Below are 17,967 nucleotides of genomic sequence, written 5' to 3' on the forward strand. Positions count from 1 at the left end.
GATGAAATCTAGACAGGTGCTTTTTCTAGATTGGTGCCATTTTAATTAACTGAACAGTCTTGAGAGAATGGCATGTGTTGTACAGTTCACTTTTTTGAAAGTTTCCTCTCATATATAGCCACTAGAATTGAGAGTTTAAATAGAATTACAGGCATTTGATGTAAAGTGTGCTAAGGAGTTAATTTTATGTTTATGCCATCTGAAACTTTTTACCAGGTACCTAATACTGTGTGTGTAAAGCTGCTTTCTGTCATAGCAAGGTTGAGATCCTGGAGGAAAGGCTGCTGCTCTGAGGATAAATATAGGTGAAAAGAGGGGGAGAAGAGTGTGGCCAGCAGGTTGAGGAAGGTGATGCTCCCTCTCTCCTTTGCCCTAGTGAGGCCACACCTGAAGTGCTGTGTTCAGGTCTGGCCTCCTCAGACTGGAGAGGGTCCAGCACAAGGCAGTGTGATAGATAAGTAATGTGAAACTATGAAAAATGAGTAGCTGTTTCTCACAGCAGCAAAGACGATTGAGGGACTGGGACATCTCTCTGTGAGGAGAGGTTGAGGTAGCTGTGCTGTTTAGTCTGGAGAAGACTGAGAGGGGATGGCATTAATGTGCATAAATATCTGAAAGGCAGGTGTCAAGAGGATGGTGCCAGACTCTTTTCAGTGCTGCCCAGCTGCAGGATGAGGATAAATGGCCATAAACTAAACCACAGTTTCACCTGCACTGGAGGAAGCACTTCTTCACGCTGAGGGTGCCAGGGCGCTGGAACAGGCTGCCCAGGGAGGCCATGGGGTCTCCGTCTCCGCAGCCATTCCAGACCCTCCCGGTTCCCGTAGCCGGCCCTGCCTTGGCCTGCGGCTCGAGCGGATGCTCATGGAGGTGCCGCTGCGCGCAGCCTCCGCCAGGTGGCAGCAGCGGCCCGCGCCGGGCGCGCCGCGGCCCCGAGGAGGCGGCCCCGGCCTGTGGGGAGCGCGGCCCCGGTCTCGCCCTCGCCCTGGCCCGGGGCGCTCCCGCCTCCTCCTCGCCGCCGTGCTCGCCCTCACCTGCTCGGTTCGTCGCGGTGCTCTCTGCAGGCTGCGGTTCGCCCTCCCGCATCTCGCACCAGGGAAGGGGAGCAGGCCTGGGGCAGCCCTTGGGAGCAGCTGACACCCGCTGCAGCTCGTGTCCCGGCACGGACGGCACGGCTCCGGCTAAATTAACTGCTCCTGCGGGGAAAAATAACAAACAAAACCAACAAACAAACCCCACCCAAACCAAAACCAACAACAACAAAAGATACACTACCTCAGAAATCTCTCTCCTGCTGGAAAATGAGGAAAGCTTTGTATACACTCTGTCTAGAATGAGCCCCTTTACACTCATAAAGGATTTAGAGGCGTTTTGGGGCTTCTGCCCATGTTTGTACTACTTTCCCAGGACCACTGTTACAATGTATTTCATTAAAAGCCAATGTCTCTACATCAGAGCGAATTGGAGGCATTGATGAGCTTAGTTTTATTTTGCTTTATTTTTCTCCTCCAAATCTTGTTGAGCTGTTAGGAAGCCTTGCCTTCTTTCCTTGCTGTTGAAAAAGAAAATGTCAAGCAAAGTATGTAATATTGAAACATGCATACTACTCAATATACTCTGACAAGTCATGGTACTAAATTGAAGTTCTAGATGGGAGAACCCAACAACAGCAATGATTTGAGAAAACTCAGTACACAGATGTAGTTTAAGACAAGAATGTTCTGAAAAAGAGGCCCTAAGGATTATCCATGTTCTCTCCTATAATAGATGCTTCTGAAATCTACTTATTGGAAGAAATACATTTTAATTTAGACGTTCCAGCACTTGCAAAGTATATGTATGACAGAGCTGAAAGCAGGTGAGGAATGCACATTGTTTGAAGGTCTTGGAGGATATTCTGAACTGTGGAAATGAAGGTTTCTTAAAATTCCTGGCAGTGCTTGGAAAATCTGTAATATTTGTAAGTTTAAATTATTTTGATGGTTAGAAATGTCAGACTCCTTTGAACTTTCTTTTCAGCTTAATTTTAAGAAATACAGAAGCCATGGGGAGGAGAATCAGCTTTTCTATGGCAAGATTAGATAAAGAGGCATTTATAACAGGTATGATTTATAGCTTGGAGGTGTTTTCCTCCTGGTCCTTACCACCCATCCCCCGCAAAAAGTTGGTGAATGCAGTAGATCCCATGTCCCTGTGGCAGCCACGTGCAGTTTGCACGCACAGCTGAGGATGGCCTGCTGGGACAGCACCTCAGCACTGTGTTCATGGCACAAATGGGATGTGTGTGCATTGGCCAGTGAGGAGTCAGCAAGTTATTTGTGACAGACACCTCTGCCCATTGGCTCAGGGCAGTGCCCAAGTGCTGCTGAGAATCCCTGCTGCTGCACCAGGTCAGCTCCCTCCCCTCAAATTTGTAGGAGATAAAGCATGGGACAGGGGCCTCCTCCCACCTCTGCAGATTTTTGATCAAATTGCACCTGTCACAGTCTTTATTTATTGTAGTGTTTTTCTTCAGATAAATTTAGCTCTGAAATAAAGCTCCAAATTTCATACCCCAAGGCATGAACAATTTGAGCTGTTTGTTCTTTGGTGCAGATATGAAAATGGCTGAAGTATAGATCAGGTCAACATATATTTATTTTAAAAAGCACATAAAAGTAGGCAGGGTTTAGCTGGAAAAGATCTGCCAGTACTTGCAATAGTGATGTTAAATGATGCTCCCTATTTGAATCCAATATTATAAGAACAGATCAGTTTGAAATGGACACAGGGGAGAAGGGTGATTTGTAGTGTGTTACTACCTGAAGCTAAACTACAGACAGCAGAATTAATTCATTTACATACACTTCAGTGTTTGTTTGAAATGTATGAATGAAAGTAGCTCATTTACTTACTTACTCTGTGTTCTGCAAGCTTTCTTGGGGCATTGTATGTGTATTTATATATATACATGTGTGTGTTTATGTGTTTGGTTTTTTTACTTTCCAGGACTGTTGTTGCAAAGTATAATTTGCATTCTCCACTTCTGTTAAGCAGAAGGACTCTTTTAATATATAAGTTTCTTGCACTCAGAATCAGTTTAGTGTCCTCTCATTCCCTGCGTTTTTGAAAGGTAGCCTTGTGGCACAACTGCATCTTGCTGTTGTTTTTAAGGTGTATACCCCACAAACCTAGCATTCCTCTTGGGAAGTAGGTAGTTACTGATGTTGTAGCTGGGTCTCATTAGTTATCTGCTGTCTATGTAAAGCACTCTCCAATTATACCATCAGGTACCTGTTGCTAAGCTTCATTTATCTTTGCCTTCATTGTGATTTTGCTGTAGCAAATTCTCTTGCATCTGTGAGAGTTGCTGTTTATTCCTTAATACCTGATGTTTTACAGTCTCCTGGCCTTATTTTTCCCAAACATCTTTGTATAAGTAATAGGAACTCCTCAACTTTCTGTTCTTGTCCTAGCTCATAGCTGCAAGAAAAGGCAGACAGTGCGACATACAGTTTAATAAAGACTCTATTGTATTTTTGGTATCTCCGGGAGACTTCATTTTCTCAAGCACTAATTGCAATGCTGTCTTTATAACCCTTGTTCTCTTCTCCCCCAGGATTTGCAGATAGAGCGAGAGAGGACCGTGTATAACATTTCTGGTGGCTGCACAGCCCTGGTGGTGGTGTATTTATTGGGGAAGCTTTATGTGGCAAACGCTGGGGATAGCAGGTAAGTGTGTTGTTTCTCCATCTAATCTTTCACCCCTAACTGCCCAGCCCTGATGTTACTGAGTCCCTTAAAGCAGGCAGCATCACAAGATTCTGTTTCTTGGCTGGACACTTAGCACTTCTCACAGAAGTGAATGCAAGTGCCAGAGATAGCGTTCCAGTATCTTGAGCTGTGGTTGCAGTCAGGGAAACTGATAGCACTTCTGGTCCTGTAGAAGTTTCGGAATGACTTAATGTTTGCAGAGAAGTGGAAAGGTGCTAAAAGGCCATTGAAACAGAAGAGGTGTTGGGTATGTAGTAGAATTGTGTGTTGAACACTGACAAGGTGACTGTATCTGGAACAACTGGTAAGGCTACATTTGTTCATGTAAGGCTACATGGAAAGTCCTTTGGCTCCTGTTGCCAGGCTTAGTCTTGATAGGCCATTTGGCTTCCAGATTTTCGTGTAATTGAAGGTAGTGATCCGTATGCAAATAGCTGCTACTCTTGCCCTAGGGGAGGAGGAGAGGGAAACAGGCTAATCACAGTATAGGTTTTTTGCCTTGTCCTGTTCTAGCTCAAGTACTTGTCCAATTCTCAGAACTGAATGCTGCTGCTCAGGAGCTGTTGCTTTACTTTATTTTGAAGTTAGGTTCTCGAAGAATCATGATAAGGAGCATTTTCTTTGTCTTCTGATGTTGCTAAAGATAGGAGCATACTGGAAGTCTCTCACTTGCATTCTTTTCCCCTCTCTCACCCTGCCCTTACCACCATTGGAGAGAGATAATGAGGCTCTTCTTGCAAGACTTCAGACTTCACATGTTTCTTTGGCAGTGCACTGCATAAACAGGGCAGGGAGAAGAGTTCACATGCAATACTAACTCTCATGTATTCTGTTCATTAATAGCTGAGTAATTAACATCTGCAAGGGTATTGAACCATCTTGTCTTGATGCCTAAAGAGGCTACCTGGAACAGAGGGTAGACAATGTTAAAGGAGTAAAGTAGGTATTTATTAAAAGGCCTTTAGAGGATACACCTTGGGCAGTACAAGAGCCTGGCCGTGGCTCCACCCAAGATGGATGACTGGTCATGATTTTTCACACTTTAAGTTTTGGTCCATTTACAAATTGGGGTTGATTGTCCAATTGCAGCTTCAGGTTAGGAAATCCCATCCTCCCAGTTTGCTCTTCTCAATTCACCATTGTTTACACTTTTTGGGACTGAAACTTTAATGGTATCCTTGGTTCTCAGGCTGGAAAAGGTTTGTTTTGTTAACTAAACTGTGAAGAGAACTTGCTAACACTTTATATGAAATTCAGAGTTACATACTAATGCAATTCAGAATCTGAGAAATATGAAAGCTAAGACTTAAAGCATCAGGCTTTAGGTGAAGACTGCTATGTTTGTGTTTAAGGTTTGTGCTTACACAGTTCATGTTTGTAGTGTGTACACCCACTTACTTACAGAGACAACACTCAAGGGTTTTGTAGTTTAAACCTAGGATTTTTGTCTCTTGCTGCTTTACACTGTGTAGGAAGGCAGATAAATCCTTTGTGCATAAAATTCCTGTTCTTTTCATGTTGCTGATTGTTTTTAAGATGCTAAATTTGTTGTATGTGTTGCAAGTTGTTCACTCAGTTTCTATTGACAAGTGTCATATTTGAATCTCTTTTTTGTATCAAATGTCAAGTGAGTCCTCACAGCGTAGCTGCAAACATGTTTGAGGTGATCACCTACCTGGTCAGCAGAGCTACTAGCTGAAATACATTATATTTCTTCTGCCATTAAATGAGAAATGATCATGTTTTCCTGTGCTATTGCACTTGAAGTACAGTTGAGCCTCTTTCTCTGAGTTGACTAATTTGCTTTATTGTCTCTTAAAAGTGTTCTGTGTAAAACTGGGTGTGCAGGACTTACATCTGAGTAGCCAAGATCTTTGTTCTTAAATTACTGGAATTGGCTGTTTTCAGTTCCCTCAGGATTCCTTCTGTGCTCCCTGAGAACAGCCTCAGCTCCACTGCAGCCTCTGATACCCAAGTGCAAGACACTGCTGTTGGTGGTGATCTGGAGTTGGTGCCAGAGTATTGGTGTCACTGTAGTTAAACATAATAAGTCTTCAAGAAGTTTTGCATGTTCACTAAGTCTACCCAGAACATCTGTTCAGAAAAAGAAGAAGGGCAGGAAACAAAAAGGAGACCATCAGGAAGATTGGGTGTTTTTTTAACCAGGATTCAAATTCTCATTCCTGACATCTTGTTGGTAATAAAGTCCCTCCAGATTCAAAATAGTTTGGTTTTGCACTTCCGAAATGGATCTCACAGAAAGTCTCTCTTGTGCTGAGGGGAATTGTTTCAAAATGTTTCATTTTCAGCCATGTCCATTCCTAGACTTTCCTTGCTCAAAAGAAATTTTAAAAGTTTTAATTGTAGATCAGTTGGTTTGGGTCTCTCTCCCACCAAATCCCCTCTTTCCCACTTACAGGGAAAAAAACCAGCTGTTGCAAAACATCTGGGTTGTTGTCATGACACAAATGACATTTTAGGGCTAGACAAGCCACTCTGAGGTCATCTGCCCCCTGCCACAGTGCACAGTGCATTCTTGTATTTTGAAGAGCCCAGTTTTGTAGTCAAGAAATTTTATTTGTGTTAGTTGAGAAAAATAAGTTTCTTTTTGCTGTCTCATGCCTTGTATAGTCAACTTAATTGTTTCTACAGATAAAAGGGAGGGCAGTGAGAAGTACAGTAAGGAAACTACTTCAAGAAATGGTTATCTGCTCTCGAGAAGAAGGGTGGGTTTGCTTTTTCTCTCAAACAGGGGACTTCGTCTTGTTGCTGTTGGAACTAGATGACGAAATCCTTAGTTTTTAGTTTCTCTGAGTTCACCTACTCATTTGTGCCTTTCCCCTCTCCTCATTCTCCTTCTTCCCTCTCTGCTACCCCCTGGAAAAAGCCTGCAAATAAATCAAGTTTCCCACAGATAGGAATCTGTGACAGAAGGTTTTGTGTGGGAAATAAACATTTTGGGTTCATGCAAACCTAACCAAAGGTTAGGCTTTATAATTTCAGTGAACTTCAAAACAGCAGAAGCTTTTAAAGTGGGGTTTTGAACAGCTTCTGCTGTCAGAGGACCAAGGTATGTGTAACAAACTGTTACTATCACAATGAGACTAAAGAAACGTTAAGTGTGAGACTTGAATAATAATGTACTGTGTGGTGCCAGCTATACCTCAGACTTATGTCTGTGGTATTCAGTTTATCCACCAAAGCTTCTCAAATCTAATCATTTCATGCCACGTACCCTGGCAGTGTTGTATAGCAGCTGTCCTTTTGTAGTTGATGTGTAATTACATCATGAAAAGACTTTAATTACCATATTACTAAATTACCAGCCAGGAATCCTTTCAGGTTCAGCCCTAGCTCACTTCTGTATGGACTATTAGGCTTCTCCAAGCTGAACACTTTTGGTTGGTGTAAAAGGGAGGAAAAATTGTGCTAATTGTAGGTTTTGTTATGAACTATTATTGAGCTTGATGTTATGGCATCACTAATGTCAATGATATAATTAAACTTCTGCTAACGATGCAATCACAGTTTTGTAATAATTACATGTTAACTGCACATGATACCAGAACCTACTAAAAATGAGGTGATGTATTCAGAGCCTGATAAAAACAACTTGGAAGGAACTGCTTTCATTCTCTAATGGCTTGTCTGATCATTCTTGGACTCTGCCATAAATATACCTACTTGTACAGTCAAAATTCATATCTGAATATCGGCCAAAGCTTTTTCCAATGTTTCTTTCTCTCTCTTTCATCTTTTCAGTGATTAGCATTGTCCATGCAGGGTTATCTGATTAGGGACTGATAGTGCTATAGTCAGCTCTCCAATATATAGTGCTTTTTTTGGTGAGCATCGAGGTGCTGTGTTTTGCTTACCAGCATGACATATTTGCTATGAAAACTAGGCCATTGGAATAGCTTCTTTTTATTTATTTTCTTTTTAAAATATGGAATAGTAAATCTTCTCTGGTCATGGTTTTAAACAGTGTTGTTCAATTCTATATTGCTAAAGTGACTTTTACATCTAAACTGCCATGACACGCCTTGTTAATCTCAGTTCTTTTTAGTTTTATGCTCTTTATTAGGTTGTTGTTTTATAGCTACTGATGAAGCAGTTGTAAAACAGGGACTTAATGTTTTTACTGATTACTGCCCAATTATTGTATAGCCTCATGCAACATAACATTTGTCCAATATCACTGCAATGACTGTAATGCAATATGATCATATTAACCGTGTTTGGCACAGGCATTGTTCTGGCTTTTGTGTTGTCTGGAGCTGCTAGGAGACTGCAGGCACTTCCATTTTGTGCTGTGCTTGGAGCCACGTAGGGAAGCTGTGCCTTCATCATTGTACAACAAGCAGAACATCGCAAGTTGATTTGACTTTTCCATACAGCCTGAAACCCTCACTAAATCTGCAAATGGGTTCTTGGGCTTTTCCTGATTTATTGACAGAACATGGCATGAAAGCAAAGAGCCTGATGTTTCAAAGGCTTCAGAGACTTGCAGGGTCACTGAATTTTTTTGCTTTGCTTCATCAGCTCTTTTTTATCATCTTTTTGCCTCCTTGCTTTTGCTCCCCAGGATTTATGTTTTCAAGGCATAATCACACTGTACTTGAACATATCTCCTCATGTCCAGAATAGATTTTCTCCTCCTTTTTCCAAGTGTAAAATTACTGCTAAGGCATTTTGGCTTATTAAATGGTAGGAGCTCATTGAGTGAATATTTTTGTGATGGTTTTGTGTGGGTGGAGGTAAAGTAACTTCATTGGTACTTCAAGAGACCAGGTGTGGGAGAGTGTGTTCATAAGTCTTCTCCCAGTGTAATAAAATAGTGAATTGAAAATTGAATTTGTTTACCATTTCAATTATTTTTGAATTTGCTGCTTGTGTTGAAGCTTACTACATTTATACTTCCTCTTCTTTGTCATGGTGCTTGTTTGCTGCTTCCCTCATGGTTAGTTCTCATTATAGGAAGTCGGATTTGGGGTTTAATTTGCTTTTATGAAGTAAATGAGAGTGGCATGGAAACAGCCACGTATCTGCTGACTGGCAGTGTAGCTTAAATAGAATTTCTGAGAAGTCAGCATTGATGATTCTGAGCCATTTTTGTGGTTCATAGTATCTGACCTCTTCCTCAAGGCAGTCCAGCAGGGTCGTTTTTGCCAGAAGTGCTAACACTGTAAGGATGGAAACTAAAAAGTGTTCTAATATATTGCTGTTATAAAATTAGTTTACTTTAGTCCTTGGTTTACTGTCTAGGAAGCTTTAATTTTCTGGTTTTTGTAACTACTCATCTTCTAATCTAAATGGTGTGTATTTTTCCCTGTTTTCTGTGAGTAGTCTCAGGCCTAAGCCTTCTTTGTCTCCTTATATCTGTGTCTGCATAAACAATAACTGTGCTTCGTACTAGAGACTTAGAGGTCTCCAGAGGAAAGACTAACTTAGTTACTAAGCTTCTCCAGTCTGCAGTATTTTGAAAAGCATTCTTTTTTCTGTCTTCTCCTAAAAAAGAGGCAGAGAAAGTTGCAAGGCTGAGCAACACACTGGGGCCAAGCATGGGTAGGGCTTTCTCTTCATTCTCTGAAGTTCTCATTCCTCCAGATTCTCAGAAGATGCCCTCCCAGAGGCAAGAGCAACACTTATAGATTGAAGTTTGTCCAATCTATGGTACATCCCCCTATAGGTTATTATTAGTTATCTGACAGAGTCAGTTGAAAATAAAAAATGTTTGATCATTTCAGGGCAACAGATGATCTAAGTCTGGTTTGCTCACAGGTCTGTGTAGTGAGGAGAGACTGAATTCAAAGCAAGGCAAGTCTCTGCCGTGTACATTCTCCATCCCTGCAGCTTGATAGGTGGAGAGGTCAGATCCTGACTAGCCCAATATGTTGGAAAGGATTAGCCATGTTCAGGAGACATGGCCATGTCCTCTCTCTCTGTTCCTCCTCTCTCTTTTCATTAAAACATGATCTGCAGGCCTGCAGGAAGCCTTTCTCCCCTTTTCCTGCCTGGTCTCCTTCCAGGGAGAAGCAGGAGCACAAGATTCGTTGGAATAACAGCAACATCAGATACTGCAGGATTTTGTGCTGGGTAAAGCTTTTGAAGGCACTTCAAGAAACACATAAGGTGAGGTGTGAAGAGAAGGTATTGGATCAGAAAGAAGTCCTTTCACTCAAAGGACAGTGCTATGGAAGAGCATTTTCTAGTTATCCAGTGAATGACAAGTTCCAGGTTACTGACATGTCATATCCAGCACTGACTTGGCAGAAATCATTAATTTGGTGGTAAATGTTTGCAGGCTTTGAAGACAAAACAAATGTCCAACTTCTTTTGCAAGCTCTTGTTTTTCCTGGGAGAGCCTTAGCAGTGCCTATGGCAATTAGCAAGGTATTGAAGCCGTTGTAAACATTTTCAGAGAGGGGTACATTCAGTTAAATCTTTGGTCCTTATCACACAGGCATTATCTTATGCTCCAGATAATGAGGAAGGAGAAGATTTTGGCTATTCAAGTAATACCAGTAAACTGTAAAGCCACAGTTCATTGGTATTGGTTACCAGAAATAAAGAATTTTATTAACTTTAATTCTCATGGGTTTTCAGCCTTTAAAAATAAAAAGAAAGAAAAAATCTCCAACAAACTCCAAACAAACTGTCTTTTAAATCTGTGCCTTTGTAGCTGACCATAGAGACGTGCAAGTTCTTCACTGCAGTGTTGCAGGACCAGGACCAAGGCGTGAAAATCAGACTGAGTACCTTGGTTCTCTAGCTCCCATCTGTACTGAGGGAGGAGGAGCAGAGGGAGAACCCAAGGCTTGCTTGGTGTATGTTTCAGTGTCTGCTGTGGTCCTTACTATGTTGAAAAGCTTTTCAAGTGACCTGAATTCAACAAACTGCAGGCAGCCCAGGCTGTTCAGTCTCAGCAGCAGCTATGCAGTGCTGCTTGAGCCCTGCTCCTGGGACTTTTGGTGGTGGCTCTGGTCACTTCTGTGTGGGTGAATGAAGCTGGGCTTTGGTAAAAATTCACCCACGAGGAGTGAGCAGAGAGCATGAGTTGCAATCTTTGCTTTTACATCTCAGTCCAGCTTTTTCCAGTATCATCCTGCAACTGGTATCGAGTTAAGCAGAAAAGCTGAGATCAAAGTAGATATGCCTTTAGGTGCTAAAGTCATTCTTTTTGTCAATGGAAAGACAGTGAAGAGCAGATAGAGAAAAAATCCTTGTTACTTCCATCTTACATGGACAGCCAGACCCCAGCCATATTACTGGCAAAATAAACACTGACTTGCACAGCAGTGCCTTCATCCACTAAGCCCAGGTTTAGTTGCCATAGTAACTTGTCATGGAGATGAATGTGATATCCTGGACAGCAGGGAAAAAGACTTTGATTCCACAGATACTGGTCCTGAGGCTCAGAGCTGGCCATAGAGATGTGATTGCATTTCTGTGTTCATTTCCCTGGCATGGCCTGAGTAATTGGTGACGTGTTGTTCAGCCATGTTACAGAAACGTGGTGGTCTGTCATCAGTGCAACCTTGTACTTAGCTGTGTTCAGATGAAGAATACACTGAAATCATCAGGGCAAAATGAATCCTAAGAGAGCAGTAAACCCCCAGCCTAAGGGTATTGGAGCCAGTGGTGGGCAGATTTTGTGTGCTAGCAGTGTCATATAAACTGGTTTGTAATAGCTTTCTAGCTGCCAGCTGAAGCCCTTTCTGAAAGATTGATGTGTTGAGATTTAAACCATCAGGAAAGTAATTAATTACACAGCGTTTGTTTAGTTCATTCACATTTGGGTTAGTACCACTGGAGCTGGAGTAGACATTACTAGAAGTGTATAGGTAAATTTACAAAGTCACTACTTGTTCAATAGCAAAACTTTCTTTCCTGGTTAATTAAACAAGAACATTGCTTACAGACAGCCGGTGCCATCACATTAGTGGGAGGGTGCGCATAACAAAAAATGTAGAATTAGCCATAAAATAAAACACAGTTAATAAAGTGAACTGCTAATAATTGCTCCATGCTTTGGTTTCATTAGCGAAGCAATACACTTGAGGACCTAAAGGAGAGCGGGGAATTCACTCATGGTAGAGTCTCATGGGAGTGGAGCTGCAACCCACTGAAGAGGCACTGACAGCTAGAAGTATACTGCTCCAGGGGTCAAAAATGATGAAGCAGCGTGTCTTCTCCAAGCTATCTCCTCTATGGACAGCTCACAAGCTCAGCATTACATTTAATTTTAAACTGTAGAGTAGTGATGCAGAAACAACAGAGGTAATTTAGTTCCATTGTCTGTGACAGCCAGGTGCTTCTCATTTTTAGATGCAATATAGGGCAGACTGCCAACAATAGAAAATCCTTTTAACTGCTGCTTACTAAGTTGTTGTGAATACATGAGATGGAATACCAGTTCAGTTCTAAAAATTCTGATTTCTGTTATTCTTGGTGGCAGTAAGAAAAATCCTGACTGACTCAGGTGCTATTGAACATGAGAAGTAAGCCCTTCCATGGAAATCTGTGTTATTCTGCTTACAGAAACTATTTGCCTATTTGTGGTGCTGTATTAAAAATAATACAATTAATTCAGTAAAATCAGACCACCAGCATAGTGGCTTTAGAGTGTTTCAGCAGCCTCGTTGTGTCTAGAGGCCTTCTCCAAAGGAATCACTACTAAGTAAGCACTAGAAACATAAATATGAATGAGTCAGGTAATTGGAAACAGCATAAAGCTCTGCATGTGTGTGTACAGGAACAGCTCATGTGCTTGCAAGTGCCTCTGAAAGACAACTTTCAGGAGGGTTTTCAGGGTCTGGCTTACATAATTTCTTTCTCTGCTTCTTTTCAAAGGCAGGAGGAGGTTCTCATCTTGCCACAGGAGAGGTATGGCATGTTTGGCTCCATGCTGTGGCAAAGACGTGAAGAAAGGACCTTGAAGGAAATTCTTGGGAATGCCAGTCAGAGTCCTGGTGGAGAAAGGGCTGTGCTTGGCAGTTGTGCTGCTGAGATACTAACCCTTGGAGCAGCTGGGGTGGCTGGCAGTCTGCAAAAAGCCTTAGCAGAAGTTTGGGAGTGATCTTCATTGTTCTGGCAGGAAATGCCAGAGCACGCTCCTGTAGGAAATTACTTTTGCAATACTTCACCAAGGCAAGTTCTCACACCTTTTTTTGGCTTGAGGGAGCTGAAGTTCCCCCAAGTGATGAATGAAAGTGTCTGAGCAGCCTGCTATAACCCACAATGGAACATGAAACTACATTGTCGCAGGAAGAGCCACAAGCAGACTGAGTGTACTCCTGCTTAACGTTGACTTTGTTTGGCTGAAAGAAAAATGATCCAGTGTTTCTACCCTGTGACAACGTTTCTGTGAACAGGCTCATGTTTGTGCTGAAAAATGCAAAGAAATCAGGGTGGCACAACTGTTGAGTGGCAGTAAATGGAAAATGAGGATAAGAGACCATTTTCAGTGGCTCTCCTCCTTCCCTGGTTTGTTGATTGTTTTCTTCTTGATAGTGATGCCAAGTAAGAGTTGAGGCATTATCTTAAATATGACATGTGGGAGGCACAGAGTCTTCTCCCAGTGTAATAAAATAGTGAATTTTTTCCACTGGTATTGCTGAGGGTTGCTGCTTCCACCTGAGGTTTATGGTGATGGATATGTCATCACTGGAACCTGGTTTATTGCCAGCTAAATGTTATATAATAGTTTGTTCCAGTATCCCCAGCCTGCCTTAATTCATAACATTAAGGAAATAGTTCAAAGGCTTTGCACTATACTTCCACGTTGTTAGTGAATACATGGGATGGAATATGAGATCAGTTCCATACTTATTGCCAGTGCAGTGAGGTGTTTGTACACCTGGTTTCTAAAGAAACTGAGAAATGGGATTGGGTGGGACTAAGTGAGAGTAATTCAGTTTGAAGAAGTAAAATCAAGGTGCCAATGCTGAATGTATTAAAAGTCATCAGTAATCATAATGGCTGTAAGTTCCAAGACGTCATTTACAGAAGAGAAAAACATTTCTCATTTTAATTGTGTTATAGTCATTGTCTTTCACTTCTTAGCAATTAGGAAAACGCAAAGAAATAAAAAAAGCACAACTGGTTTGAAACTTAGCAACCATTAGCATTGATCTTCCCTGGTTTGTTTAAATATATGCATTTAGCTACCAAAATAAACAAGTACCCATATAGATTGATTTCATAGTTTTAGGATTTACTTTCTTTTTTCCACAGCTATCTTGTGACACACCTAATTAAAATCTACTGCTTAGTTCCCCTTTGAATATAATAAAACCCTGCCTTATTCTTTCTGTCAGTTTAATCCCTCTTTCTTTTTCATTGACACATTTCTAATACCTTTGCAGACAGGCCAGACACTTCTGCTTCATCTGTACTGAATTCACATGCTTAACACCTTTTGACAAAATGGATATGGCCTCCCTGTGGCTTGGAATTGATATATACTATCAAAAAGGGTTTTCTGAATGGTCTTTATCTGTCACCTTTACCAGATTTTTATCCTGTGTTGTAGAAATGTGCAGTTTAATGTTGTGTTTCAAATAATTTTTGCCTGAAAAAGTGTGTAATGGAATCGGGGTGTCCCCTGAATACTCCTAACAGTTGGAGATGTCTCTTTGTTTTGAACGGCAGAATCCCAATAGACCTGTGACAGCAGTGGAATTACACTCTTGACCTTGTTCACTAAAGTGTTGCTTTGTCTGTATGATGAAATGAGAGTAACCAACAAGAGCTTCCTCTGAAATGTGTGAGTTTCCTCTGTAGATTTCTCATAAGAAACAGAAACGACACTGTGCAATTTTCAGCTGGTTGTGTTTTTCACGAAAGAAAAAACAAACAAACAAATAAACCCAAAATCCTGCTTGATTCAAGGAGAGCTGGTAGTTGTTAGCCATATTAAAAATGCAAAAGCAGTTGATATATCAATATTCCTTAGGCCAGTGTTGTTGCTACAACCTGAGCATTACAGCAGCAGTACAGTGCAGTGGCAGATTTTTATCCTGTTGTTGCTTCATTCTCCATGGATTTTAAATCAAATGTATACTAAGGCACCAAATACAATTTCTAAATATTGAATCTGAATATAGAAAAAACCCATATACCTAATGTTCGATGTGAATTTAGGTGATCGTTATGGACTACAGAGTGTGTCAATCCAAAAGATAAGTACACTGTATTCTGCAGATGCACATGCAGCCTTTTAAGCTCCTGGTGTTTCTTTTCATTTGCCTGTGACTGAGCAGACATAGACAGCTGTAAGATTTGCCATGACTGCCAGTCCTGCCTTGTGCGTTGAGCCACTGGCACATCTCTTGCTCTCCATTTACTTATTCATGGTCTGGCTTCTCTCTGGAGCAGAAGAACTCAAGAGGCCGGAAAAGATACAAAATCAGGTTTTTGTTTCTTCCATTTTAGGCCACTTCAGCTGTGTTGTGGGGAGATTTTTCTCCAAAATATTCCTGTTTACTGTGAATATCCCAGCTCTGGGATAGTGAACATACTTTCATTGTCATGCAGAGCACGTGAAATGCAATGGCAGGTACAATCCTGTAGTTCCTGTGGGTGAGGAGTTAGGGTTCAAAAGAGAGGAAAGGACTCAGGGAAGTCTAGTTTGTTTTTAGAAGAGATCAGAATAAGTGACTTACTGGCCTCTGTGGCCTCAAGACTTCAGAGCAGTTTCTTACTGTAGGCAATGCTGTGTGGAGAGGGTATCAGAGCATGAAGGGCAATGCACTGAGGAGGCCGCAGATCTGTGACTCCTGATTTCCAATCCTGCCAAAAAAAGCATTTGTTTTTTTTAATTACTCTTTCATTGGTGATATAAATTAATGATTGGTATGGGTCTGAAGCAACCTTGTCATCAGAGAATATTTGGTTAGTGTTGACATAATTGTTTCTCTGCAAACATGAATCATCCATCTGCCTTTGGCAGGCTCGCCCTGTGGCTCTGCTATAATGTGCTTCACCAGTGTGGTGGAAATTAAAATGTCACTATTAAACATGGCAAAATCAGATGCTGTCTGGGAACCACGTCTATTCAAGGAGTTCTTGCTTCCTATGTAGTTATTTCTGACAGTTTAATGGGACAGCTGTATTCTGGCATAAAACAATACGTTCATATATCCTCAATACATGGGGAGTTAAATGCTTTCAGAATACTATTTCCTTGCATACGTGAGTGTTTCATGCATGGCAGAAGCAGTAATGCTCATGTAACACCATGTTGCTGCTTAGGCCATTAGGAAGTGTAAAATCAAAATTAATTGTCCTGCAGGACCATATAGAGTGGGTCTCTAAAAGCAGTTGCTGGAGCTGTTTGCAGCTGCTGCATCAGCCAGGCTCCTTCCTCGTGAGCAGTTATTGACTCTGGGCTATTGAATTCAGGGCTCTGGAGGTTGCTCGGTGGAAAAAGCCTTCAGTTGCTGCTTGGCAGCTCTGTCACTGCAAGGTCATGGAAAGGGCACATCACTCTCCAAAGCCAATTAGGGCCTTATTCGGCACCTTTTCAATCACAGGGGAAAACCCCACTGGGCAGGGTGGCTCCCAGGCCAGGCTTTTGCACCCAGTCTCCTCAGTGAGACTGCCAACAAATGTGTCCCTTTTTGTCACTTGAGCCATCAGAAATGCACTTTGCTGTCATGAAAGAGCTAAGCAGTTAGGGCAGAAAGGTAAAGAGCCCAGTACCGCCTTAAAAGCTCACCACAGTTGAATTTGGACCAGTGCCTTGTACGTATATGTCTGTGTCCCTCCCTTTACTCATATCTAGAGCTGTCTCATTCCTCAGATCAAATCATTTGACTCTTATGAACAGCTGTAACTTGCAAGTTGAATAAAGTCCAACTGCTGAAAACATTAATGAAAAACATAAAACTCTCTTTTACCGCGTATCAACAGTACTGCTTTAATTCCACCCACTCTGAAGATTTTTTTGTGTATGTGCTAGGTTGTGCTTTTCATCCCAGGTGGCTGCCAGTTCTGGTGAAAATAAGTTGAGCTGTGAAAGGTTGACCCACTCGCCTCTGAATTGCTTTTTATATGATGTGAGTCCCTCAGGGCCCAATTCTACCCACAGAAGTGAGAATGACAGCTATCAAAATATATACGAGGCATGTCAATGTGCACAAAGAAAAAGGTGAACCCCAGACTGGTCTGAGTGGCCTTTAAAATATGGATTTCCTGTGAAATGGTGACTAAAGAATAATTAGAAAATTAGCCTGATGTACTAGCAGTTATATCAATGTGTGGTTTTATATTAACTCTTTCAGACAAGCAAAAGATCAGAAAATCCCTTATGACTTGCTTAAACTAATGTATAAAATTTGGTTTAGAGTCTAATCAGCTTCTTTCATTAGTCTGGTCTAGACTATTGCCAGAGTACATACTCTGTACTAAACCTACAGACCCCTTAGGTGGAGGCCTACTCCACCTGAATCAAATAACTTTTTAATAAGTTGTATAAAATGTTCCCTGTCTGAGTAAATGAATCTCATTCAAAGATGAATACCTTAGGAACTGCAAAAATAAAAGCAAAAGTGTTGTTGCAGAAGAGAGATGTTAGAGTTCTTAATTCATATTTAAATTACTGTCTCAGAAATGCAAAAGAAAAATTTTCAGCAAACTTTTATTATTTTTGATTGGCTAGGCATTTTTGTAAGTCTGTACTCAGATTCCCTAAAGGAGGAAAAAAATCTGTCAAAAATTTGCACAATTTTTTTTAGGAAATTAAGCACATGCAACTACCATGTCTATCCAAATACACAATATTGGTTTTAATTAAGGGCCAGGGGGAACCTTCAGTATGTAGGATGCACTCTTACTGCCTCTAATTTCTACACAGGATTATTTGCAAGGAAGTGAAGAGCAGTAAGAAATGAAGTCCAAGAGCAGTAAATTTGTTACCTTTAAAAGCAAAGCCATTTGTTTTCCTGTCATTGCCAGAGCTTCTTCCCACATCTGCCATTGTTGTACCATCCTGAACCTGTCTGCTCTTTACCACATGAATCTCAGGAATGTGAACAGTTCATTTAATCATAGATAATGCTGCTGCCTTTTGCATACTAGCAGTAGTAGATGACAATTTGGAGGCAATTTTAGTCCAGTGACCAATCCACAAGACTTGGAAATCTGTCCAATGCCACTAGTTTTAGAATTCAGGTTTGTACCTGAGTTGGTTTTCTCAAGATGCCTGTGTTT

The 17,967-nt window shown here is 41.3% G+C and overlaps 1 protein-coding gene across 1 annotated transcript in view; it reads left to right on the forward strand.

Moving 5' to 3' along the window:
* The window catches only part of PPM1H (protein phosphatase, Mg2+/Mn2+ dependent 1H), a 129,635-nt gene that overhangs the window by 68,824 nt on the left and 42,844 nt on the right, over positions 1 to 17,967 (forward strand). Inside the window, exon 4 of the mRNA XM_058804808.1 lies at positions 3,599 to 3,711. Coding sequence (XP_058660791.1) covers positions 3,599 to 3,711 — 113 coding nt within the window. The remainder of the gene's footprint in view (positions 1 to 3,598; positions 3,712 to 17,967) is intronic.

This window comes from Ammospiza caudacuta, chromosome 5, assembly GCF_027887145.1.
Source record: "Ammospiza caudacuta isolate bAmmCau1 chromosome 5, bAmmCau1.pri, whole genome shotgun sequence".
Lineage (NCBI taxonomy): Eukaryota > Metazoa > Chordata > Aves > Passeriformes > Passerellidae > Ammospiza > Ammospiza caudacuta.